General features: G+C 40.6%; 1 protein-coding gene across 5 annotated transcripts; it reads right to left on the reverse strand.

Moving 5' to 3' along the window:
- On the reverse strand, positions 1-27,467 carry parp4 (poly (ADP-ribose) polymerase family, member 4). Of its 5 annotated transcripts, XM_061088089.1 has the most exons (41): positions 27,393-27,467; positions 25,824-25,951; positions 25,429-25,654; positions 23,516-23,636; positions 22,903-22,981; positions 22,712-22,816; positions 21,977-22,120; positions 20,949-21,086; positions 20,647-20,814; positions 19,547-19,698; positions 18,771-18,902; positions 18,564-18,662; positions 17,994-18,177; positions 17,636-17,777; positions 16,499-16,641; positions 16,198-16,329; positions 15,280-15,366; positions 14,679-14,843; positions 13,874-13,920; positions 13,647-13,728; positions 12,929-13,066; positions 12,531-12,720; positions 12,223-12,293; positions 11,656-11,843; positions 11,370-11,469; positions 10,662-10,832; positions 10,354-10,434; positions 9,583-9,663; positions 9,006-9,101; positions 8,178-8,360; positions 8,032-8,091; positions 7,557-7,631; positions 7,262-7,321; positions 6,784-6,849; positions 6,500-6,547; positions 5,383-5,587; positions 4,251-5,286; positions 2,027-2,195; positions 1,840-1,942; positions 1,045-1,177; positions 1-896 (listed from the first exon to the last, which is right to left on the reverse strand). In XM_061088089.1, the coding sequence occupies exons 2-41, from the start codon at positions 25,947-25,949 to the stop codon at positions 695-697; spliced, it is 5,928 nt and encodes a 1,975-aa protein (XP_060944072.1). In that variant the 5' UTR covers positions 25,950-25,951; positions 27,393-27,467; the 3' UTR covers positions 1-694. The 5 variants fall into 5 exon arrangements, with proteins under 5 accessions (XP_060944072.1, XP_060944070.1, XP_060944071.1 ...); XM_061088087.1 differs by having other exon boundaries at positions 4,251-5,587; XM_061088088.1 differs by lacking the exon at positions 6,500-6,547 and having other exon boundaries at positions 4,251-5,589; positions 6,783-6,849.

A 27,467-nucleotide genomic window follows, 5' to 3' on the forward strand; every position in this document is an offset into this window, starting at 1 on the left:
TTTAAGGCTGTAAATACTGAAGAGTTTACACAACTTTATTTAGCTGAGGAGAGAACCCGATGAAGTGAGAGAACAGTGAATTTTCAGACAGACTCAGATTTACGTTTTGCAAATCATGGATATTTCAAGCAAATGGAATTTGCAGATTGTAGAACTGAAAAGAACAATTCTGGGATCCCACATTATGTATTTCTGCATATGGAAAACAGACAAATCAGAACTTAAAATCAGTCTAGAGTAGGTTCATAGTAGCACACGGTTTTTGTGGATACTGATGTGAATTAATGTAAATTCATTACTGAAGTGAAGGTGAGAAAAAAGTTAGAAGAGATTGTGATGTTTATATTTGACATTTTCAAAAGCCGAAGCACAGACAAAATGCCTTTAGGTTATTTTGCTCATTTTTAGTCTGACTTTAATTTCTCCTCAGGAAACTTGAGTCCATCATGAAGCTAAATCCCGTCCTGTCAATAATAATGACCAAAAATAATAAAATCTTATATTGAAACTAAATCAGGTCATTTTGATGAGCCACACCTTACGAACCTTACATGAGGAGCACATTAATGAGATTATAAAGTTGGAGAAAGAAAAGTCTGGGTTTTGTTTTACAGCCCTTTACGATTTCCCACCCGTTAAAACCCTTATATCTAGTGACTGGAGGGGGTGGGTGTCTCTGTGAAATACACAGAACTCATCCGTAATGAACCAGCTTCCTGACTCCGACAAAACCATTGAGTGGTGAGAAGGGGGGCAGCCCTTCATAGCCCAGCAGCTGACGGGTGGACGACTCCCAGCTCCAACCAAACTCCAGGCGGCTGTAGATGCATGGATACTGTTTGTCAGCCCAGCGAACCCACTCCACTGCCTTCTTCACCTTGCCCCAATGCTGTGGCCTACGGACCCGAAAATAGAATTAAGATGTTAGCTACAAAAAGAGGCTTCGAGCTTGATAAGTTGAATTCAAAAAAGCAAGCTTGGTGTGTTTCAACAAATTTGCAAAATGTCATCAATGTCACAGTCTTTGTGTTGTTGTGCACGGACCTGGGCTGAGCGGAGTCATCCAGACAGAAGAGGGTGCGGAGCAGTTTGCCCTCCTCCAGTTTCTCCTCCCTCATCATCTGCAGAACCAGAAGAGTTGCCACCAGCCTCAGGATTTCTGCATGGGCCCTCACACCTGCAACACACACACAAATCATACAAGTGGTGCCAATTGAATTCCATTAGCCCTGTTGACACGCTGTGACAACCGAGTCCTCTGTCGTGAGCTTTCAAAACTGGTTTATCTGCATGCAACAACAGGGGTGAAGGTGGAACATTGTAATCTTATATCTAAAATAAAACATGTTAACTTTTGAAGTGGGAGAACTGTTTGAAATGGAAACAATTAAGACGCCATTATAGAAAAACTAGATACATCCACTGTGGTTGCATGCAACCGTCAACAGGTGAGGTCTACATACATTTGTTTTAGATTCAGATGAGGCCACCATGACGTTTGCCCTTTGACCAATAAAAATCGAATCAGTTCATCTTTGAGTCAAAGTGACAACTTGTCAAATTTGGAGACCTTTCCTAAAGGCAGGCTTGAGATATCATGATCAAGAGGCCACAAACATGATTGGTGAGGCCACTGTGAGCTTGACCTTTGACCAAGATTTTCCCTCAAGGCGTTTATGAGATATCGTTCAAATTTCAACCTGAACAGTCAAAGTGATGAAGCTGAAAGTGAAGTTTTGCTTGCTGGCACAATGAACCTGAGTACATTTACAATTTGTGGTGTAGATGTTTCTGTCCACAGCCACATCAGAACTGATTTAAAAACAGGTTTGTTCTCACCCAGAGAGCAGATGCCTTTGTTTTTCAGGAACACGTTGACAAAGGAGTCAACGTTTACATTTAGGTATGCACCCAGTTCTGTGGTCAACTCCCAGTAGCCCTCCTGCAACACACAAATACCACAGTTTGGTTTCATATGTATGCTGGCAACATTCGAGCAGATCCGATAAACTGTTACAAATATTACCGAATGTTGCATCTGGAAGATCTTTTCCCATTTGAGCATCATTTGATGGGCGGCTGTGGCTGGGTGGTAGAGTGGTCGTCTTCCAAGCTGAAGGTCAGCAGTTTGATCCCAGGTCTCACCCATCTGCATGCCGAAGTGTCCTAGGGCAAGATGCTGAACCTGCTGAACCCTGAATTGCCCCCCAATAACAAAGTGCTGTGATTAGATGCACTGTATGAATGTGTGTGTGAATGGGTGAATGTAAAACTGTACTGTAAAGCACTTTGAGGGGTCATCAAGACTAGAAAAGCGCTATATAAATACAAAACCATTTACCAAAACCATTTGATCAGGATATGTCAACACTTCCCTGGAACAACGATCACAGCAAACACGGAGTGAGCGATGACACTCATCGGACATTAAAAACATCCAGAAACGTAGGCACACGCTCATGTTGACGTTCTCTTTCTCTCTTAAACACAAATAATAATGAGGAACACCTGTGCACCTATAGGCCAGTTCACAGTGGACAAGAGAGATGTCATGTCCCAGCAGGTAAAGCACAGGTCTTACTGGGGCAATTAAAGATGTCTCAGTCCAGGCTAATTGTCCCATTTAGGGCTGCAACAAACGATTCAATTTGATAATTGATTAATCTGTCGCTTACTTTTTTCGATTCAAAAATCTACATTTTAACCTTCGTGCAATGTTGCTTTCCCATGTATTACAGATATCGCTGAATTAATAATGAATCTTATACCAGTTTCAGATACCTACAATTTAGTTCTAACTTGTCATAATCCAAGTTCAAGATGTCTTAAATTCATCTAAATTCGATGATGCCAAAAAAATAGGTTTGAACTAGTCAGTTGTTTATGACTAGTCAAAATTAAATTGTGTTTATCGGACACTAGAATGAAAGATTTTAGTATATTATAATATTATTCTTCTGAATTGTACATTTATGAAATAATACAGACATTAATTACAAAAATAGTTTCAATCTCACTATGTCATTACATTTGTTGAAAATTAGAGTTTTGAGTATTTAAAACTGAATCAAAGATATCGTTTTGAATACTTAGAATGATGATATATATATTGTCAAACGTTATCTCCTGAGAGGAGATGCCGTCGCAACGTGAGCGACACAAGGGACGGGATAGGCTGGTGTACTGCCCCCACCTCAGGAGACGCTGCCACAGTGTTCGTCTTATAACAGACCCGACTAATCGATGACAACATTAGTTGCCAACAATTTGAATAATCGATTGGTTGATTAGTTATCGCAACCCTGTATGAATGTACGACGGCGAGCCAGCATGTATAATACCAGGACCCTGAAATGGAAGCAGCGAAATCGAATTAATTTCTCATCCATTATTTTATTATCTACTCGTGCTTTTGACGAGTTGAACGAATTAATGCACTAAGCAAAAGACGTCGCAAACGGATTTCAGAACCATGAATATAAGCTCAGTGTGGTCTTGCGGGTCCCCAGATAAGAATTCAGCAGAACACCGAGGATGTGGACGCTCAGCTGACCCATCTGCAGAAATTATTTGATGCAGTCATTTCAACATGGACCAGATTTTTTTCAAGATGTCTCCAGCAAATTGAAAATACAACATCACCAAGAACTGAGGCTACGGTATTATATGGTGTTCCTTATAAAATGGTCAGTGAGTGTATATATAAACACGTACATACAGATCATAACGTCACCAATGCAGTCCGCTTAATTTCAAATCAGATCTGCCATGTTAAAGTGCAAATAAACGGCAGATGAGTACATTTTATATCGTTTTAGACGCTTTGGAAACCCTGGATTTCCAAACTGAATCTCCACTGCACATTGGTGGTAGTTACAGGTTTGTTACTGAAATGATCCCAACCCCTCATGAAACCAAATTCAAATCCACTAGATCCAGATATTCATTTGGATTTGCAGCAAAATGCGAACACTAATGCACACAATATCAGTCACCTTATCTCTTTCTCTCCATCAAGATCAATGCATTATTTAAAAAAAATATATATATATTGTTTGAAAATATTACAGAAAATGTCAAATTTACAATATATTAAAATAATTCCATCGCTAAGTCTTCATTTTCTCAACGAGAGCCGTGTCAGTATTCAGATTGGAGGTGTTTTAAGCGACAGCTACTTTGTACAGGAGCAATCAAAAGTGTTTTCTGTATTGAAGCATATCTATAAAAAACATTCTTTCAGGACTCACCTGTTGGAAACTTCCCTCTTGTGTCTCCTATCTCCATCACCTCCAACTAAGCGGCGAGATGAACCAAACGGCCTGTTATCCGATAAATCAAGCGGGGCAGGTCCCCCTCGCTCCAATGATTTGCGGACATCCATTAAAGCAGAACTGCACATGATGTGGGCGCGGGCATCCTTCAAACCAGAAAGGCTTATGAGACCAGAGAGGGCTCGGCCACATTCTTCGTCCGGCTGCTGCAATGCTTGGATTAAAGATGGAAATCCTTTCTTTTTCAGAGGTGGTCCTGCTTCTTCAGAAGACATGGCCAAATGATCCCATGAGCTACACTTGCGGGCAATGAGAGGGGAAATGCTGCTGTTGGTCCTGGACAAAGATCTTTCAGTCAAAGATTGATCACGAGGCGTGTAACTATTGCTAACTATTCTACCCGCAAGTTTTCTATCCATCCTTCCATAAAAAACTTTGCTCTTAGGATAAGCAGTTAGGGAGGTCTCACAAGCCATAAAAGGTGGAGGTGGAGGCTGAGGCACCGGAGAGGCTTGAATTGGGGTTTGGGCAAATGGAGATGGTAGAGACCCACAGATCTGAGAGGCTTGACTTGAGTGTAGGGCAAAAGGTGGAGGCGGAGGCGGAGGCAGAGGCACTGGAGAGGCTTGAATTGAGGTTAGGGCAAAAGGTGGAGGCGGAGGTGGAGGCATCGGAGAGGCTTGAATTGAGGTTAGGGCAAATGAAGAATAAACCCCATGAGATCGACAAGGAGGTGGGGGTGGAGGCATCGGAGAGGCTTGAATTGGGGTTTGGGCAAATGGAGATGGTAGAGACCCAGTTGGAGAGGCTTGAATTGAGTGTAGGGCAAAAGGTGGAGGCGGAGGTGGAGGCACCGAAGAGGCTTTATTTGAGGTCCAGGCAGATGAAGAACAAACCCTATAAGATCGACTAGGAAGTGGGGGTGGAGGCATCGGAGACGCTTGAATTTGGGTTTGGGCAGATGAAGATGGTAGAGACCCAATGAACGGAGAGGTTAGCGCAAAAGGTGGAGGTGGAAGTACCTGAGAGGCTTTAATTGGGGTTTGGGCAATGAGTTTTTGTTGAGACCGAAGGATCAAAGAGGCTTGATTTGAGGTTAGCGCAAAAGGTGGAGGGATCGCAGAGGCTTGAAAACTTGGGATTTGGGCAAAGCGAGAATAACCCCCTACAGATCGACGAGGAGGAGGAGGATGAAAAGAGGAAGAAGGGGTTTGTTCCACATGATCCATTGAAGGTCTATCAAAAGGTTTCTCCGCCTCTATTTTGGAGCTGAACATGCTTGATCCTACATAATCATCCGAGCTGCAGGAATCCTACAAAAGAAATGAGGAAAACCAAGAAGAAGTCAGAGCCTCGCTTTTGCAATCAAATGAAAACACTAAACTTGAAACCTCTTGCTCTCACACACGACTACAAGTTGATTGTCATTCAGACACACCACCATAATACTAAACGCTCGGTAATCTTTCCTGCGTCACTAAGGAGTTTCTACAATGATGATCTTGCTCTGGTTTTCTGTTATACTGTATTGTCATATGTGCAGGAAGAACCCATTACTGTATCCACCACCTCAATCCACAAACGTCTGTGTGCACATTAGTTTGCGTATCTCGTGAACTGTTCATCTTATCCGTTTCACGATTGGCAGGTGTATTTGTAATGGCCCAGGGAGATGTGGCATAAGATTTTCTGCGATTTAGACACGTTATTCAATATTAATAACAGGTTAACAGTTGACCATGTCTTTTTCTACGTCCTCGGATACACTACAGTATCGGTCTGCGACTGGGTCAAAGCACGGTTCAAATTTGCTAATAAATCATTTTGATAATATAATTATTGATTTTACCATATCAGACCGACACAGACATTAATGGGTGTCATGGGTGCTGATCTCCGGCATGGCAGCAACCTTCATAGAATTAATATTTGTTTGTTATTTAGCAGAAATGACTGGATGGATGATTACGAATCTTGGCCTTGTCATATTTTGAGAGAACACTTTCTCAGTTAAACATGTATAGATCTTGATGAAGTAAGGTTTAGGGGACTGATGTTTATGAAGTGTATGAAATTCTCTAACCCTAAAAATAATTCTTCAGCTTGTAAAAGCCATTTAGTGACAGTGAGGAGAGGCCAAAGTTTTCTCACAAAGATATTAGTACAAGTTCATGCATGCAAGCACACACTCACGAGCGCGCACAAACACTCTCTTTGACACACACCTCCTGTGCCATGCGTTCGTGTCCGTCTGTCAGGAGTTCTGAATAGACCTATAACAGAGAAAAATGCAGAATTAGATGTATAGATCTTGATGAAGTAAGGTTTAGGGGACTGATGTTTATGAAGTGTATGAAACTCTCTAACCCTAAAAATAATTCTTCAGCTTGTAAAAGCCATTTAGTGACAGTGAGGAGAGGCTAAAGTTTCCTCACAAAGATATTAGTACAAGTTCATGCATGCAAGCACACACTCACGAGCGCGCACAAACACTCTCTTTCACACACACCTCTTCATCCTCGCTTGTATCCAGGCTTCCATCTTCATAATCCCTGCTGAGGGGTCTTGCTTTGATCTTGTGATGAAGGTGAACACAAACGTTAATACACGTCATAATCATCCCTCTTCATCTCCATGGTGACAACACTATATCAGTATCTGTACATTGAGCTAGATTGTAGATAAGTTAGGGTCATTTTCTTCTACCCAAACACGGGGTTGAACCTGTTTTGCGAGACATTTAAAGGAGTTTTGTTGTTTTTGTTGCTACTGGTTTAGCTCAAGCAGGTCCCCTTGAGACTGTTGAAACTGAATGTGTGTGGATCATAGGCTGTAAAAAAAGATGGACGACTTTTGTTTGTTTATTTTGTTTGTTATGTCTAAGATGTGCTTTTGTTTTATGTGCCAGAAAAGCAAATGTGCCACTGAAGTTTATGCATGAAGGGAAAAAACATTTGGAAAAACTCAGGACAGATTAAGCTTGTTACCATGCGTCTGCTTCCCTCTCTCATGCGTTCGTGTCCGGCTGTCATGAGATCTGACTCTGCCTATAACAGAGAAAAATGCAGAATTAGATGTATAGATCTTGATTAATTAAGGTTAAGGGGTCTGATGTTTATGAAGTGTATGAAATTCTCTAACCCTAAAAATAATTCTTCAGCTTGTAAAAGCCATTTAAAAAAGTGAGGAGAGGCCAAAGTTTTCTCACAAAGATATTAGTACAAGTTCATGCATGCAAGCACACACTCACGAGCGCGCACAAACACTCTCTTTCACACACACCTCCTCTTCATCCTCGCTTGTATCCAGGCTTGCATCTCCATAATCCCTTCTGAGGGCTCGGAACTTGTGATGAAGCTGAACACAAACGTTAATACACGTCATAATCATCCCTCTTCATCTCCATGGTGACAACACTATATCAGTATCTGTACATTGAGCTAGATTGTGGATAAGTTAGGGTCATTTTCTTCTACCCAAACACGGGGTTGAACCTGTTTTGCGAGACATTTAAAGGAATTTTGTTGTTTTTGTTGCTACTGGTTTAGCTCAAGCAGGTCCCCTTGAGACTGTTGAAACTGAATGTGTGTGGATCATAGACTGTAAAAAAAGATGGACGACTTTTGTTTGTTTATTTTGTTTGTTATGTCTAAGATGTGCTTTTGTTTTATGTGCCAGAAAAGCAAATGTGCCACTGAAGTTTATGCATGAAGGGAAAAAACATTTGGAAAAACTCAGGACAGATTAAGCTTGTTACCATGCGACTGCTTCGCTCTCTCATGCGTTCGTGTCCGGCTGTCATGAGATCTGAAACTTCCTATAACAGAGAAAAATGCAGAATTAGTAAATCATAAGTAAATCTGCCCTTCCCCTCTGATTAAACTATACACAGTGTGAGATTACCCCATAACCAATGGAACCCAGTAAAGGTGGATCATAAACCTCTGCTTCCATTTCCATTTCTTCATAATCATCATCTTCCATATCCTGAGGAATATTCCAGCTGATGTAGGGAAGGAAGTCCACATCCTCCTCTGCGATCAACTGGGGGATATCTGTGAAACCCTCCTCTGGTTTCGCAGGGTCCTGAAAACAGGGTCGAGGAGTTGGGGTTAGCTGGGTGATAAAAAAACATGATGTGACAAAACCTTAAGACCCAGCACGTGAAGTGGGAGCGGGTCGGGGGACAGACTCCTGCACCGGGTCGGGTACTCGAAGGAAAAATCTGTGTAATGGCCAAAAAATATGTTTGTGTAAATTCATGGGCACAAATTAACTAAACGTTTGCTTTTGCTGGAGAAATCAGATACTAAAAAATGTTCTTTAGTATTTTTAACGTCCACATCTGCTTATACGAAACCAATGAAAGCACCTTTGACCATTTCACCTCCGCTCAAATGACTCACACACACAGGTGCTGCCTTACTTTTCTAAGAACACAACACCACCAAAATTGGAAGAGGCCAGTTTGATGTCAGTGAGTGTGTAAGTAGTATGTGTGTTTCATCTCGTCCGGTCAGGTGACATATGTTAATGGATCCGGGATGGTCCAGATTGGACTTGGAGATAATAATGGGTCACAGGTTGGGTCGGGACGGAGCTTTACGGTGCAGGTTTGCAGAAATGGACCCGCGCAGGAATCTGGGTCGGTGGCTTGGACGTTGTCGTCCTAGATAATTATTAGAGATGAATAATAATATTAATGTGAAAAAGGCTGAAAGTTGCACAAACCCTCTCCTCAATGGCCACAAAGCTGGTGAACTGAGACAGGATGGAGAACTCTTTGCTCAACTCGACAATGTAGGACTTCAACTCCGCTTTCTTCCCCTGGAAAAAGAACAACATGTCGAGCTTAGACTGGACGACACACACGCGCATAGACATCAACACACACGCATCGACATCCACACGCATACGTACACACACAAACACAAACACACACACACACAGGGTTCTACTTCTACTTTAGTGAGGACACTCATCCCCTCCGCCATGTTTTCATCTGTGTTTCATGGTTTGTTATTTAGCAGAAATGACTGGATGGATGATTACGAATCTTGTCCTTGTCATATTTTGAGAGAACACTTTCTCAGTTCAAAATGTATAATTCTCTATGAAGTAAGGTTTAGGGGACTGATGTTTATGAAGTGTATGAAACTCTCTAACCCTAAAAATAAGTCTTCATCTTTTAAAAGCCATTTAGTGACAGTGAGGAGAGGCCAAAGTTTCCTCACAAATATATTAATACAAGTTCATGCATGCAAGCACACACTCACGCGCGTGCACACACACTCTATTTCACACACACCTCATGTTCAGCCTCGTCTGTATCCAGGCTTCCATCTTCATAATCCCTGATGAGGGCTCTTGCTGTGAGCTTGTGAAGAAACTGAACACAAACGTTAATACACATCATAATCATCCCTCTTCATCTCCATGGTGACAACACTATATCAGTATCTGTACATTGAGCTAGATTTTAGATAAGTTGGGGTCATTTTCTTCTACCCAAACACAGGGGGTTGTGCGGGACATTTAAAGGAGTTGTGTTGTTTTTGTTGCTACTGGTTTAACTCAAGCAGGTCCCGTTGAGACTGTTGAAACTGAATGTGTGTGGATCATAGACTGTAAAAAAAGATGGACGATGCATCTCCACTTCCTCCTGTTGTACAAAAATAAGAATATAAGCAAAATATCCCTGATATGGGTTCCAACAACTTTTTATCATCATTTGGACCCAGAGTCGGTGCAGAGGTGACCGTTGTGTGGAGCCGCAGTATCAAGGTCCTGCTGATACACACACTGGACCAATCATGGGTCAGTCTCATCCGTCAATCGATGTTTCAGGCCCATTTTGTCGCATCAAATAACTAATCAAAAACAACCTTACTGGAAAAAACCCTTTAATGAACAGTACTGTGATACGAACAACCTTAAATGACAGAAACCATATTTGAGAAGAATGTATTTAATGTTTACTTTATCTTTTTAATTTGGTTCATGTTTATGACCTATGGCATTAACTTTCTGGGAGCTGTCACACCGTCCATCTTTAGAAACAGTGTGTGTGTGGACTTACTGTGCCTCTCGTCTTCTGCAGCTCACTCGTCGACACCATGGTTTCGAGCTCCTGACCGCTGAGGTTCCCGTGGAGGGTGGCCTGTATATAATAATGATCATTTCAGTCGCTTATCAAGGAAACAATTGCTGCTTTATAGGAATGTTGTATATATAAGAATTTGCAAAACACTATTGTGCATATATTATTTGCCATTTTCCACAATTGGCTAAAGAAACCCAGTGATTTTCATTATTTTTTTATCATTTTATTGACAAAATGAATAAGCTGCGATTCAGTTTGCAGCCTCGTGCTTAAACACCACGTACCTGAGTGCAGTGCGGCACAAAGCCGTAAACCAGGGTGTGACAGTCGTTGAACAATGCATGGAGCTGTTTGGGCGCTTGCACTGGAGTGGGCGCTGTCGGGTTGAACTGCTGCCACTTCACAGACACTGAACTGCAGCCAGGAGCCGCAACACGCTTCACCTGACGGTCCACCTGCCGCCAGAACAGAGGACGTTTCATATTCTGCAAGACGAACGCTGCCACATTTAATGGTTTGTAACAGTAGACATGCACTGGGATCACGTTTTCAGTCTTGCTGTATGGACTTTTAACATATCCCCTGAAATAAAGCTGCATGTGTGAACTGTGTCTATGTTCTGTGTGCATGAATGCATTTTCACAGAAAAAGAGAAATAAGGGTTTTTGGAAAAACTATCCTCAATCCACTTGATGACTGTAATGGTGCGTTTAAAGGTCTTTCTACAAAAAGGTTAACAATCGACAGCTGCAGCTGATTCAAAACCCTGCTGTTCGAATCCTCCCTAACACAATGAAAATGGATCAAATGAGTCCAGTTCTTCGACATTTACTCCTACTCTTCATCTGTCTTATAGTTGTCTTCAATATCCTGCAGTTGGTTTAAAAAGCACTGAGACAAAATATATTCCTTATATCTGTTGTGAGATGATAAACATGGAGGAGCAGCGTTCAGGTTTTAAGCTCAACATACTCCTGTGGACCTCGTCTCACCTTCTCTGACCAGCTGTGTTTGACTTTTGTGTCAAAGAACTCGTAGGCCCCGCCCCCTGCCTGGGCCAGAGCTCTCAGCATATGCTTATTGGCTGTGGGACTGAAACGACAAAGATGAACATACCAAATTAAATACAAACAAGCACACACACGCTCTAGTACTTCGGTGAGGACAGTCATTACCTCTGCCAAGGAAGTTATTTTTGCGTTTCCAATCACCTTTCACAGATGTCTATATACCCACCCCCCCCCCCCTTGACCTATGACCCCTAGACCCCGCTCAGACCTGATGCCGCAGGTGAAGAGGCGGCTGTGCTGCACGTTGTCTCTGAGCAGCTTCAGGGTGAACTCTGCGTTCTGGATGTGGCCATCGGACAGCAGCAGCAGGTTCCTGATGCCACGGGACGGAGGCAGCAGGCTGAGGGCCCTCAGGGGCCGCCAAAGCTCAGTGCTGCCACCCACTGGAGAGACGTTCTGATAGTGGGAAGCGGAGAAGAGAGATTGGGAATTTCTTTACCATTTACCAGCTGAAAATGCCGGTGGTGTCTGAAGTCAGTTTCTGGAATCACCACAATGATTCAAACACAAAGTGTGTTGTCCTGCGTCTCGACTGATGACTAAAAATATTTAAAATGACTGTGGTCTACCGTGATTTTAATAATCAGTTTAAGTTTAGTCCGCATCAGGCATTACAAAATAACCAGGGGAAAAATCAAAGCATCTCTAATTAAGATCTAATACAAATATATTGCTGCTTTTTGTCAATACTACTGAGTATTCCTTTATATTCTTTATAACATTGGCTTCCATGTTGAACTGAGAAAAATAGTGTAATCTGCCAATCACAGCTCACCTTGAGGAAGCTCTCTGCTGTCTGACGAGTCTTAGTGAGCGGCTGCGCTGTCAGAAACGCTTCAGTGTGATCTGAAAATCATAGTTGGTCAGGAAAATTACGACTGACTTAATATTAAGAGAAACTGAACAGGTTTATTTTTCCCTTTATTTCAGGCAGCCAAGTTCATACCATACACAATCTATTAGATTTGATTTTAGCTTTGTCTTTAACACTCAGACACTTTTACTTCGTCTTATCTTGTCCAACTCCTACTTTTTTATGTTTTATCACAATATAGATAAAAACTACAGATGCAGAAAACTGACCTGAGCCAAATAAAACAACATTGAGTCTGATGTTGCTGCCGAGGGCTCTGAGGACCTGGAGGGCGATTCTCTGAGCCATGCGGAGAGACTCTCCGTTCATGGACTCAGACGTGTCCAGCAACAGGAAGACTTCATCGGATTCTGACATGGAACTGACGTCGAAGTCAGGATAGAAAACCAACATGCACGCCTGGAGGAGAGACGGCGATAGGTTGAGGTTAGATATTAGAATAGTGACAGACAGATAGACAGATAGACAGATGGACAGATGGACAGATGGACAGATGGACAGATGGACAGATGGACAGATGGACAGATGGACAGATGGACAGATAGACAGATAGACAGATAGACAGATAGACAGATAGACAGATAGACAGATAGATAGACAGACAGACCTGACTGTCCTTGTCAGGGTGTTTCTCCACCCACATCCTGGGCAGGTGGACCTCGGACAGACTGACTGACAACTGGAAACCCTCCGGACCCATCACCTGTCCTGGCAGCACGGCCACTACTGCCTTACAGTCTGTTCTCTGTGGGATCACACACACACACACACACGCGCATTTATGTTTAAATATAGCAGTAGCAAACAGTTCAGTTCAAAAATATATATATCTTATCTTTTACTATTACTTTTAGAAGTTTTATGTTTTATATCACTTGTTCATTTTGATTTTAAATGTTGAACAATCATATTGGTGTTATTTTGTTTTTTTCCTTTCTTCATGTCACACTTTGTAACAGCTGTTTTGAAAGGTGCTATATAAATGTTATTATTGCTGTTATTTATTAATTTACTGAGCAGATCTTTTGTATTTCAACATGTTAAGTTACACAATTATTGCTATTTTTGCTTTTGGTAGATTTCTCAATCTTTCATTATTATCAATTCATTCACTTGAATGTGAGGTCGACACTTGCAAAATACCTTTTACTAAATAATTGTTTTACTGCAGGCAGACTGTACAACAGGTTCAATATCACAACTTTTTCCTAGACAATATGACCTTGATTTGATTCTTTTGAAAAGAAGTAACCCACACATATGTTGGTTCCTGAAAGAGGAAATAACTGACACAGAGTAAACAGAATGTGAAACATCCAATTTACCTTAACCTTGACTTTGTGAGTGATGCAATCCAAGCTGAGGATTTCATTGGGCATCTCGACTGACATGTCCAGGGAGAACTCTCTGAAAGAAGCAAAAAGCACATGGTCATATGTACATTATGAAAGAAATATATAAGGAAGGAAACTACAGTACTAAACTTCTATTCAGAAGTTTTAATCCACAAATAACTGTAATGAAATATCCCAAAAACTTGACATTAACAAACCTTGTATCTGCTGACTCATCAGTCACACACACTTTTTCCAGTGTGACCTGTCGAGTGATGGAAAACACAGAAAAAACAAGGATAAGAACATTGACAGATGTTTTACTTTTAAGCCCTTTGCATAGAAGAAATCCAGAATTGGTCAATTCCCTTACACATTTAAATATAATTCAATATAATACTATATGGTGATTATTATTATTAACCACAATAGAAATGCGCGAGACAAATGCAGCGCCAGGAAATGACATATCCCCCAAAATATCAATAGGCATCCCTTCACTTCTTGAATAATATGAATGTGAAGTTTTATAAAAGTGGAATCACTTCCCTGTGGTTGTTTTACTTCACCAACCACTGCATTCTCAGTCAACATATAATTTTACATTTTTAAAGGATCATATGAGGCCACTTTGACCTTTGACCAACCAAATCTAATCAATTAATCTGTGGGTCTAAATAAACATTTGTTCCATATTCGAAAGGATTCTTCAGTAGACTTGACCTTTGACCTCCAAATTACAATCAGGTCATCCTCTATACGATCTCTAGCTCATAATAATCAATAATTTATGACCTAAAACAGAAACATTTGGACACAGTTTATTCTTCTGCCAGCATTAAGGTATATTTTGTTTGATATCTGCTGCTATTTCAGTCATTTTTTTATTTGTTGAATACAACAAATAAAACAAGGAGAATAAAGAAAAAAGTTCAGTATTACTCTTCTTAGTTTGTGTTCACTGTTTTACTTCCATTGGGACCTTTAGCTTTTGATGTTTCCTGAGGTCCAGGCTCTCCTTACCTGCGTGGTCTGGTTGAGTGCTGCGCTCTCCTGCCACGGAGCCACACTCCCGGGCAGAGAGAAGAGAATACTCCCGTCCCTGACGATCAGCTCAGACACAAAGGTAACTTTGATGAGGACACTGGCTCCAGGTGGCAGATTGCCCACACTGATGGTGAACACGTCCTGCAGATAGTACAACACGTTTACATCAGAACCAGCGTGAAAAGATTTAGAGCTGATGATATGTGACGAGGTTGGATAATAAAGATGGACGACACGACAGCTCCCCCAGAAAAGAGGCCAAATCATCTGGATCGCCCCCTAATGGCTGGCTTTGGTATAGGTCATAATCCCAGCCTCCTCCGTGTTAGCAGATGGTCCAAACTAAGAAGTCCAAGTTAAATATTGTTTTAATGTTTCTATTAGTTTGTTTGTCATTTGATTCTAATGGATGAAACATTAAAATCTGAGACTGACTCGCGATTGGTCAAACAAGTGTATCGCTAGATACTGAAGCTCCGAAACAAGATGGCTGGATATTTATGCTTTATTTTTAAATAGTTGGAGTAAGTAAAATCGTGTCATCCATCCTTATTGACAGTCTATGGGGTGGACATACGGGTGCGTCCTGATCCATGAGATATGCTCCATGGCCTTTCTCAATAGCCTGTTTGTACTCCTTACGAGCCGTCTCTTTCTCCTTCACCTGAGAAACAGAAACAAAAACAATATTAAATTGGGTTTGATAATAATCCTTTATCCTTTGTGTTCTGGTGGGTGAGGGTGAGGTTTGCTGCAGGGCCTAATACGATGACTACTTGATGACTACTAATGATGAGTGCAACCACTGAGCAGTCGACCAGAAACGTTACCTGTCATCACATGAGGCTCAAAATGTATAAAAGCAAAGCAGAGGAAATCGGGACAATCTTGAGATATCATGTTTACCTTGACCTTTGACCACCACATACAATTGAAAAGATTCTTTCCAGGTGTTATTCAGATAACACATTCACAAGACATAAAAAGGTTACACCTCCAAATCTTCCAATCAGGTAACCTTTAGTCTAAGTGAACCTTTAAGTTAAATTTGAAGATATTCCCCTCGAGGGGTTTCTGAGATATCACATTTAGAAGGTTAAAATGTCCCTTGTGAGGTCAAAGCACCCTAGATTTTCTTCTGTGAGTCCAAGTTAACGTTTGAATCAAATTTGAAGAAAGTCCCTCAAGGAATTCTTGATATATCGTGTTCACAATAATAAGATGGACGAAACAAAATGAAAACAAAAGGCATCTGGCCACTAGGTGTCACCGATACGACGGCATAAAAATGAGCTAATGCATCACTTTTATACTGAACTGATGATGTGATAAAATGTATGCAAACTCCCAATGCATACTTTTTTATCTGGTTTTCATTTAAACAAGAAACAATGACATCAACAGTAAAATGTAAAATAGTAAATCATATCATGAAATAGAATCATAAAGAAACAAAGTTCTGAGGTTTATAAAGCAGTCAGTAAATACACGTTACCTTTCCCACGACGTGTTTCCCATTTATAAAAGCTTCAAATCCACATACAGCTGCAGAATCATCCAATGGGAAAACATACTTGGCCTCAATTGACACGGAGCTGTTGTTGGTGTATTCTTGGAAAATGATGACCTACAAGAGGAAAGAGGAGAAATGGGATGTGAGGCCATAAACTCAGCAGGCAGCCAAACGTGTTATCCACGACTCTGATGCATTGAAGCAGGTTGAATCAAATCATCGGATCATTCAACCCAGAGCAAAAAAAAAGGAAAAGAAACAAAGTAAAACAGTTATTTTTCACCTGAGACAGCAGATCTATCAGTTTGCACTTCACGTGGACAGACTGCAGGGGGAGCCGCTGACCAGAGCTGTCCAACAGTCCAGCCTTCACTTCCTCCAGAGGGTTTTTAACGTCCTCGATCGCAACGTCCTCTGAACTGAGCACTGCGCACACACAGACACACACAGACACACACAAACACAAAACTGTCAAAGCTCTATTATTAGAATTAACACCCTGCAGTTGTATGGGCCCACCAATCAGTTCAGTAACTTTTTTTTCCAGATTCATGAGGTCATTGTGACCTTTGACCAATGAAATCTAATCCTGGTCTAGATAAATCCATTATCATATTTTTGTATCTTGACTGAAAAGCCTGGTTCATATACTTTCTTTTTATGTTATCTTTCTTATTATTTCTTTCTTGTTTTGTTCTGTGTTGCTTTATTCTTATGTATTTTGTCAGGTTCTTTGTAACCTTCTTTATATGGATGCTATAGACAAAAGGTTTGTTATAATTAATTAATATATCTCTGGGACAACAGGTCATAATTGGAGGGAATTCCCTCAAGGCAGACTTGGGACATCATGTTCAAAAGGGGATAAACTCTGTTTGGTGGCGTTTCACCTTTAACTGCACAACTGAAATCAGTTAATCTGTGATTCCAAGTGAACATTTGCGCCAAATTTGAAGTAAGTCACTGAAGGCCTTCATGATATATGGGGTTTAGCGTATTAAGAGTACAGGGTATTGTTACGTGTGTACATTGCTAGCAGGACCCTAAACGACCTTCATCATCTGCACAAGGTTGAGATTGTAAAGACGGTCCGAACACTCCGAGATGATTCTAGCCACCCACTGTTTCTTCTGCTGGAGGCAAAATCCACAAAGATGCTGGAATAGATTTTTTTTATCTCTGCTGCAATCTGCCTTATAAATTACTCATTGTGATTTATTTGTATTGTCAATCTACTCATTGTTATTTATGTGCATTGACCTCACGTGATTACTGCTGGTTGTACAACTAATTTCTCCTCTGGGATAAAACAGATACGTTTATCCTTGATAATGTATGTTGTTTCTATACAAAGACAAATTGCAATGAATAAACTGCCATCCCTGTACTCTGATATGCTTCCCAGGTGTTTTGGTCTCACCTTGGAGAGACGGAGGCGGACACGGCTCAGCCGAAGTGTCGACAGCAGGACTGAACTCCCTCAGCTCTTCTCCCTCGATGCTGAACTGAACCACGTACTTCAGTTTCACTTGATCAGGACTGTACACCACGTACTCGTCATCCTGTAGCACAATCGGGGTTAAGATATATAAATATATATTATTTCACACTAGACATCTTCCACTTACATACACAGTTGTGAACACAACTTTGTGTTCACAAACCAAACAACCAAAGGTAATAATCGTTATTTAATGATTGTTAGTTTAGGAAAAACTAATTGAGGGCAGTTCATTTAGAGGTCACACGCACGCACGCACGCACACACACACACACACCTCGAACTCAGAGTGAGTGTTAGGGGTGCAGCGGACCCCGTGCACACTGTGGTGACCCTCGGGGGCTTTGGTCAGTGTGACGTCTCTCTTGTGCACGTTTCTGCAACTTCCCAGCGCCACATCACACACCAACAGCAGCCGAGACCCGTCTGACACACTGGGCCTGGAGTATTTCAAAGTGGTGCTGTGGACAGAGAACAGAAGACTGAGGAACACAGGTTTAATTCGTTTATGACCTTTACTGCAGCCAGCCACCAGCACAGGTGTGCATCTTGCATGCTTTTTTGTAAGGTTATTTTTTTTTTTTTTAAGGTTGTTTCAATGTATTATAGAGATTGAAAGTTCTCCATAATACATTGAAACGATATTAAACTAAGATATAATATCGTTTTCTTCATTTTTGTGTCTGTATTAATGGAGAAATTGCTCCATTTCTGGCTTGTCGGTGATTTGCAAGGCATTCTGGGAAATTCTTGTACCCCTCGGTTTGAAGTTGGCTCCACTTCTTTATGGCATCTTTATGAACACATCTTTGGAATAAACCACGTCAGTTTCAGATTCTCCACTAACCTGACGGCATCACTGAAGTAGATTCCACTGCCCAGATAACCAACGTCTGTTCTCTCTATCCCATGATGCTCCACTCCAGCGTGAGGCAACAGCAGACCACTAAAAAAACAAGAGGGAAAATGTTGAGCTACAAAATTAGAGTATCATTTATCACATACAGTATATGTTATATAATTATATACATAGATATATATGTGTGGATCTTACCGAGACAGGATTCCTACAAAGTTACTGGGGCTGGATGAGTGAAGAAGCATCTGAACGTTCCCAAGCTCGCTCTTAAACGACTGAAGCTCCACCCCGCGGCCGACTCGCAGAATCTGCTGAATCTGCAGTTTGCTGAAGAGCACGAGTGGAAACATGGACAGTGAGACGCTCCACACATTAACCGATAAAAAACTACAAGGATGGACCTGACTGATAATGTGAGCTCTGACTTCCTGCGTGGACAGTAACAACTTTATGGCAAATAGCGCTGCAGCTCTACGAGAAATCAAAGCAGCAAAACATTGAATGAGAGATCTCTTATGTTATTATGATCTTTGGTATTATCTTTTCGTCACAATTGTTCATATTGCATTTCAATTCAACAAATCATATTTAATACTTGCATTTGCAACAGCTGGAGTGTTGCATAAGTTAATTAATAAATAATAAGGCAAGTATCCTTTGTCTCCCTTTTTTTGCTGGTTCTTCAAAAAATGATCTGAGCTGTGAGTTTTTTTATATGTTGCACTAATAATAAATTAGCTCCATTCTATAGAGAGTAAGGACATAACATGGGCCTTACTATGTATAGATCAAGAAAATAATTTATGATAAAATTGTATGATATGAAATAGCATTTTTTAAATAAAAAAATGTAAGCAGTGCCCTTTTTGGGGGTATATACAGTGGACGGACAGGGTGAGCATCGCTCCTTCAGTGCTTTTCTTTCACATCTGCAGATGGCTTTGTGAACAGATGTGTGTGTTGTACGTTACCTGCCCGACAGCACAGATGTCACGGCCTGAAAGTCAGAGCTGCCGGGGGGAACGGTCTCAATGCTGCACCTCAGAGCGCGGTACTTCCCCAGACTGGAGGGGGCGGGGCCTCTCAGAGACATCTCACTCACGTTCAGGATGTCTCGAATTAACTGGACAAAAAAAGAAACAATTGTGTTCACTCCAGCCTGGATACGCACGAGAGCTGAGCCGAGTTTATGGACATGAGAAAATTATGTATATTTTTGGGTCCAAATTGTTTAATATTACATCAGTTTGACAGAAAAATGTCAACTTTGGAAAATTATGTGTTCGTATGGTTAAAAACACATCATTTTCCATATGGGACTTTATATTTTTTTAGTTTTTCTTGGGTTCAATATGTTGATATAATATGTCAAAGTATTAAATTATTTAATTAACCATGCAATGCATGTAATGAACATATTACACAATATCAGAAAAATCATCAAGAGTGTTTTATTAAGAGGAAATAATACAGTTTGGCCCACCGATGCATGTAAAACTGACACTTTGTTGTTTTTTTTGTTCATGTTCCACAGGCCATATTTAACACTGAACGTTTCTTTTTGAGTTCCTGTGTACAGTGCATTGTGGGAGAATTCTGGCCGAAAATACTGTCTTTGGTGTATGAACGCACCAAAGATTAAAAACCTCCTTTTAGACAAAACTGCTATATGCATCACATGTTGTATATAAAGATTGCCCCCTGGTGGATGTGTGTAATATAGATCATGAACTTCATGAGCCATGTTGGTGGATGGGACATGGACCAAATAAAACAATAGAAGCACATGTCAACTAGTTTTTCTGGAAGAGAGTTTCAGATTTTCTCATTTTAGTTCTTATGTTCATGATTATGATAAGTTTGGTTATTTGATGCTATAAAAACAGGGTTAAATTGTCATGATTGGTCGAACGTGTATTTCCATGAGACCTCGATACTTTGACTCCGAGAAGGGCAAGATCTTTCTTTACGGTCTTTGATATGCAAATAAAATACTGTTTGGCTCTCTGTGTCCCTGTGCCTGTCTAAGTGACTGTCCATGAGTTGTGCATGTGTGTTTTGTCTATGTTACCTGACAGAGGTCCAGTCTCTGAGAGATCTCCTTGAGGTCCTGCCGTGAAAGTGGACTCCCTTGTGGCAGCAGATTGTTAATCTCGTTCATGAGAATCACCGTCTCAGAAAGCTTTCCCTCCTTCAGCTTCCTCTGGGCCTGAAGCAACAAGCCCTCCGCCCTGCTCACCTACACACACACACACACACACACAAGGCATCGTTTACAAGTGTATTTCAACAGTCTTTTCTGTAAACAAAAGGCTGAATTTCAGGGGGTCCGACACCTGATTGGATTTGACAGACCAGTCCAGAGAACCTTACGTCATTGAGGCTGAGCTTGCTGATTGGAACGCTGAGGAGGAGGCTGAGTTGGCCGAGGGCTTCAGTCCACAGCAGCTCCACAAAGACGCCCACCTCCCGCGATACACATCCTGTGTTCAGTTTCTCCTCCAGCAGCAGCTGTCAGTATAACAAGTCACGTCTAAATCAAATGACCGGCTCATTGCATCACAGACCCTGCTCAGACCTGATCACGAGTGGGACCTGCTACAGTTAGATTTATATAATGCATTCATGTATTTGATAGAGACAGTGCCATTAATCAAAAGGCAAAATACTGTAAATGAGCCAGATAGTAAACTTCTATAAGGGAACATGAAATGAAATATCTTTAATAATTAAATATCCGTTGTTGTTTTTTTTCTGTTTGTGTATCAAATTGCTTTAGTTGTATATTTGTTTTGGGAAGGGGAGGGGAGGGGAGTGTGGGGGCTGTAATGTGTGTCCTCACCATTTGGCTGTCTGATATGTTATACTCTCATTTCTTATCTATGAGGACTATTGTATATTAAGTCTTGTTTTGAAATTTCTACAAATAAATCATATATATATATAAAAAAAATAAATAATTAAAGATATCTGTAGATAATTAATTTGCTTTAAAACGCAAACTATCTAATCTAAATGTACAACAAAGCCATGATGCAAGAAGCAAAAAAAAACATGATTATAGGTTAATATAAAAATTAAAACAGTACAATGCAGCACTCAGATACAAAACAAAGCCACAGATTCAAATGTAAATTAAATCACAATGATCATAATGTTCCAAAAGTATTTTCACTCCTCTCAGTGACCATACTTAGATTTCTTTGTGGCCACGATATGAACAGCTTGCACTTCCATTATGTGTTGTTTCCTGCTGCTGTACTTGTCTGCTTGGTTGTGAAGTGTGTGTGACCGGTTCCATCAAACCAGGGAGCAGCAACCCTTCTCATGATTGCTTTATTGTCCTTGCTTTGGATAAGACTCTAAGCTAACTATGTAACTGTGCAGTGAGTGTGCTGAACCTGTTGCAGTGGGAAGGAAGCCAGGCCCAGGGACTGTGGAGGGATGCTGCGTCTCGGCTGCAGACCAGCAGCCTGCGAAGTCTCTCTCAGCGCCTGGTACACGTCTACAGCTTCCTCAGATGTGGCCAGAAACACCAGCTCCTTCTGTTAGCACAGAGACAGGCTTGTGGTTTTATGCTTCTCCAACAAGCAATTTTTTCTTCTACTTTAGTAGAAACATGAGTCGCACATTTTAATCACTTGTCCCTCTGATGGGACTAAAAATAGACTTTCTGTCTCTGAAAATGTTCTAAACTGATAAAGGGGACATTCTGGCAAACATACATTTTATGTATCTGCAGGATTATACCAAGCAATATATGACAGACAGCATGTTTTAAAAACAAATATTTTTTTTGTATAAACAATTCACAAATATATATCAATATTAAGTCTTCGATATTGTTGTTTGATGTATGTTATGCAACAGACAAAAGAATTAACAAATAACAGAAGCACAGAATCATGAGTGAAATTGTATAAAATTCAAACCAATGACTTAAAACACATTTACATAAAGATGAAGCCCAGACAAGCAGTAAAACTGCTCAACAGTGATATAACAGATGTGTGCAGAGGTGACTCTAATGACTCTGTTTTCTATATTAAGCTCACATTCATTACATTGCTTAATTGCTTACTAGGGACATCTGTGACCTATCATGCAGAACAAGTAACATACAGGAGACTTTATACCTTTGCTTCTACATCACTCTTCCAGCACTGGACGACACAGTACTGTCGTCCTTTCTCTCCTTTAAAACTCTGCAGCTCCAGCACACACAGAGTGTTTCTGTTTATCTAGAGAAGAACATATATTTTGTTAGTAAAAGTAATTATAGGGACATGATAGCAGCAGTGGTGGATATATTAAAAAGCAGCTTTACCTTTTCAAAGATTGAATATTTTGCCACTTGAAAATCCTTCGGATACGATGGAAGATCAGAATCAGTTTCGGTGTAAATTCTGTGAAATTTAATATTGACAAAAGTGCAAAGGTCAGCTACATGGTAAAACAGTTTTCTGCTGAAATGTGTGGGCAGTGGATATTCTTCAAATGCATCTTTAAATGGATGCCACTGAAATTTAACACTTTTAAATACGTAAAATTAACTAGATTTGTCTGGAATTTCTTGGCATAGTTTTGAACCACTAGGTTCCGTTATGAGCCATGTTGCACCCAAGAAATGCCAAATTTATAAAAATGTAGGAAGAAATGTGATATTTAAGACCATTATTGTGTTGAAACACAGTTATGGTGTTTGAATAGACTTTTCAGTGAGCAGTGTCGCTTTAAATCAAAAGAAATCAAATAATAAGATAACATACGTATCAATATCACAGCAGATCAACACTGGAGGAAACATTAAAAACTAAAAATATCTAAGAAATGTTTTTTAGAGGATAGGAGGGAGGGGTTATCGCCTGTAAAATGTTTTTATTGTGTGCCATTGTGTCCGTCATCTCTGATGTTGAAGAGATCATGATCGTTTATCACACCTGAACTTGTCCAGGACTTTCCCGCTCCTCCCTGGAGTCTTTGGGCACGGAGTCAGACCGACAGAGTCCACAGGCGTCGCTTGACCTTTAGGAAGCTCAACAATCACTGCTGCTCTGGACACTGGGTTGAACAGTATGAAGCACAACAGAAACAGTTACTCAGTTAACCTCAAATACTCTGCAGGAGCTGCATTTGAACCTGAAAACACACACTATGTGAATGATGTGACGGATTTGCTAATAACGCACTTCACAACAGGCTTATCACACAACACTGCTGCAGGTTTGAATTAGCACTCAGGTAAATCTGCATGTGGAGGAATAACAATGCTGCAAACACCTGATAAGCAAACCCAACCTTTATTTGACCTGATGTTGTGACACCAGCTGACAGAGTGTTTACACTGCAACAATGAGGAAACAGAAGTAGGAGGGGGAAGCTATTGAGCCAGATTTGATAAGTAAAGAAACTCATGACCTGTTTCTGTCCAATGTGCAAATAAAGGCATTGTCAGTGATCGTGAGTCACTGTGCTGGAATCCGCTGAAGAGCTGGTTTGGATCTGGCTTGTGAAACTGGTTGAGACAGTACAACGTGTACACAGTGAAGGATTTAACATCCCTCCACCCACAATTGCATTAACAGATACTGCAGAGTCTCTACATTTTAAAACAAGTGTGACATATAAACAGATACAGCATATATTGTGTATTTGGTATCAGGAGCAGTAGTGTGATGTTACAAAGTACATTTACTTTGTTACTGTGCTTAAGAACAGTTTTCCTGGATCTGTACTTTACTTTTCCCTTTTATCCCACTATATATATCAGGAGATATATGTACTTTCTACTCCACTAAGTTTTTACAATGCATATTACTTCTTTAAAGAATTCAATCATGAGAAGGCAATTGGACAGATAACATCCGACCTCCTTTGAGGAGAGCAAAGCTGCAGCAACAGCATCAGTGGTGAAGGAATCACCACTGAGGTAGGGAATACGCTACACTCAGGATCTTAAAAAGCAGGTACTTACTTTTACTCAAGTAGAAAAGTTGACATGGTACTTTTTCCTTTTACTTGAGAACATTTCTGACAATTTGTTTGTACTTTTAGTTCAGTAAAATGCTGGGAGTACTCCCTCCACCACAGATTAGGTTTAGGATGCTTCACCCTGCAATTTCAGCACATGAGTTATGCCCATGAAATGAGTCTGAAAACACTGAGCACTTAGTGTCTGCTCATGTTCAAGACATCATTAGTCAAAAATGCATTATGGAAGAGAGTCAGCTCCGGAGGCTAATTAAAGGCTAATTAGCATTGACTAGGATCGTGGTACAACCACTGTTATATTTAGGAACCAACACAGAGATGTGATGTCATTTATTTTGGGTTTTACTAATTTACTTGGCTGTAGAGCTTAATCAAAAAATGGCTGGCTATTCATCAGCACCTGTCTGTGTGTTTTTTGCTTAAATCTTTTTTATTGTAATGTGATTGCCTTTTGGTTTGTTTACACACTTGATGTCACACCGCCGTGAACTCTGGGTAATCCCCTTTAGCAAACCTGCAGAAATGTCCACTTAACTAAAGTTTGCGAGATCCCTCAAACAGTTTATGATATCACAGAATTAAAACCAAAGGAATTCCATCAGTTTGATAAGAATTACAAAAAATGTCAGAAACCATCTTTAATAAAAAAAAATGTTTTTAAGATTGTTCCATGTCCAATCTGCTAGCATGGAGGAAGGGGGGCCTTAATTCAGGTGGCACATGAGATGTTTTGGCTTCATTTTTGGGAACACGTGTTGTCGTTCATGTTTAGTCGATGGTTTCAAGTGTATATATTGTGTTTGTAAAATACGAATACCAACATTTATAAAGGGAAACAAGTACAACTTATAAAATAAAATACCGGGAGATGAGAACGGAGCAGGCTTCAGTGAGGAGAGAGGAAGAGGAGGCGAGAAGGCAGCAGGAGGAGAAGTATCCAGTTTGAATTCCTCCACAGGCAGAAGGGTTCCTCTTTGCAGACATCCGTACACGTAGTCCACCCCGACCACGGGCGTCTGGTGCTTCTGGATGCTCCGCAGCCTGTTGCAGCTCAGGTTGGACACGTCACTGGTCACTATCAGAGTGCACTGTGGGAAACACCAGAGGAAGTTGTGCTTTTTGTCAACAAACATTTCCGTGAGCCTGCTTTGCTTCTAGAGGGCGGTGGATATAAACTGGATCTACTATTGGAAAATAATAATATTACATTTTTAGTAAACTAAAGTCCAGTCTAGTTTAAGGATCTCATCCACCGACCTGTTTATTGACCACAAAGGAAACGTTGCCTCCGTTCTCCGTCACTGCCGACTTCAATTTCTTCTTCTCTTTGTAGGACAAATTCTTCAGGTCCAAGAGCACAGAGGAGTTCTCAAACACAGCCATGTCTGCAAGGATAGAACACACATGAAAATTAGTCATCAGAACGTACTGCTCTGTTTGGGAATAGCAGGGAGGTTTTGAATCACCGTCACCAAGGAGGATATGTTGTCGTCTGCGTTCGTTTAGTGAATGCTAAAGATTACGCAAAAAATACAGACGGATTAACACGACACTTGGTACAAGGATGTGTTATGTGTCAGGGACGAACTCATTTTTGAGTTCTTTCACAAAAATAACTTGTTTTTGTGCAGATCTGGATCAGGGGGCGGATCCAGGACGATATGATGCTTTTTTTAGTTTGACATTTTCTTTGATTTCTCAGAGAATAATTCATGGATCCTGATAAAGAAAAACACATTTTTGAGGTTGACTGATATTTATAAGAAAATATTTATTTATCAAAATAAGAATGTAGATCAAGTGCACTCTCTTGAGAGCTATTCTTTTATCGTCAGAATATTCATTATATTACTATATTTATTTATTTTACCATTTTTGCTTAGAATCAAATACACACACATATGTTTGAGTAGCTATCCTTATAAGGACTTTGCCTTAACTTCCATTCATTGTGGACAACCTAACCAGAACCTCATCCCTCATCTTAACCAATTCATACCTGACACTCATCTAACCCTGGACTTTACATACACTTACATTACATAAATAACAACTACTCCCTAAACCCTTAACTTAAAGGGCCCATATTGTGTCAAATTAATGTTCTGGGCTTTTACAATCCGGAATTACTTGAAGGGGCTCAGAAGGTAACCTATGAGTATGAACACAGTCCCTCCGTACTTCCTCTCCGCATGATGTCATTGTCATCATGGAATCGCACTCTTCTCTCAGCCCCGACCAGCCGGTACCAGTCCAGCCTCCGAACCCAATCAGAGGAGGGGCTCATAAATAATTAAAGAGGCAGGCAACACCCTGTTGACTCTGCAGCTCCAGAAAGAGGCAGATGGGTGGACATGGAAATACATATTTCAGCAGTTTTTTTGACTTTAAACCACGGATATATCATCTTAGAGGTACCAACACCTCAAATTAAGTCCCAGGGAGATGTAAATGGGCCCTTTAAAACTAGCTTAACTACTGACCCTTAATCGGCTTTCGTCCCCAACCGACTGGTTTATATATATTACGCACTGACACACACAAACACACACGCACGCACGCACGCACGGACACACACACCCACACACACAGATGCGGAAGTGAAACTGCACAAAAAGCGTCCACAACATATTAATATTAAATTATATATATATCATATTAAAGAAACATGATCCACTTAACATGGCTGTCTATTGGACTGCAGTTAACTAAAAAGACAAATAAAGACAGAACCATCAGAATCATTTCTGCAACAATAGAAAGTGAAAGTAAAGCAGCGTCATCTAACGTCTGCTTATAAATATAGACACTGAGGTTTATTCTCACTGTAAATGTGCAGCTGCTCCTCTGACTCCTCTTGACTTCGCAGCTTCTGTCAGAAAGTTGAGGACATGGAATACA

This window comes from Limanda limanda, chromosome 16, assembly GCF_963576545.1.
Source record: "Limanda limanda chromosome 16, fLimLim1.1, whole genome shotgun sequence".
Classification (NCBI taxonomy): domain Eukaryota; kingdom Metazoa; phylum Chordata; class Actinopteri; order Pleuronectiformes; family Pleuronectidae; genus Limanda; species Limanda limanda.

Bases quoted from the DNA above. Each gene is read 5' to 3' on its own strand.
- parp4 (XM_061088087.1), bottom strand. From the start codon at position 25,949: ATGGCTGTGTTTGAGAACTCCTCTGTGCTCTTGGACCTGAAGAATTTG. The intron at 22,817-22,902 runs GTAAAGCTGCTT...GTTCTTCTCTAG, and splicing joins AATATTCAATCTTTGAAAAG to ATAAACAGAAACACTCTGTG. The intron at 19,699-20,646 runs GTAACATAGACA...TTTTTTGTCCAG, and splicing joins AGAGACTGGACCTCTGTCAG to TTAATTCGAGACATCCTGAA.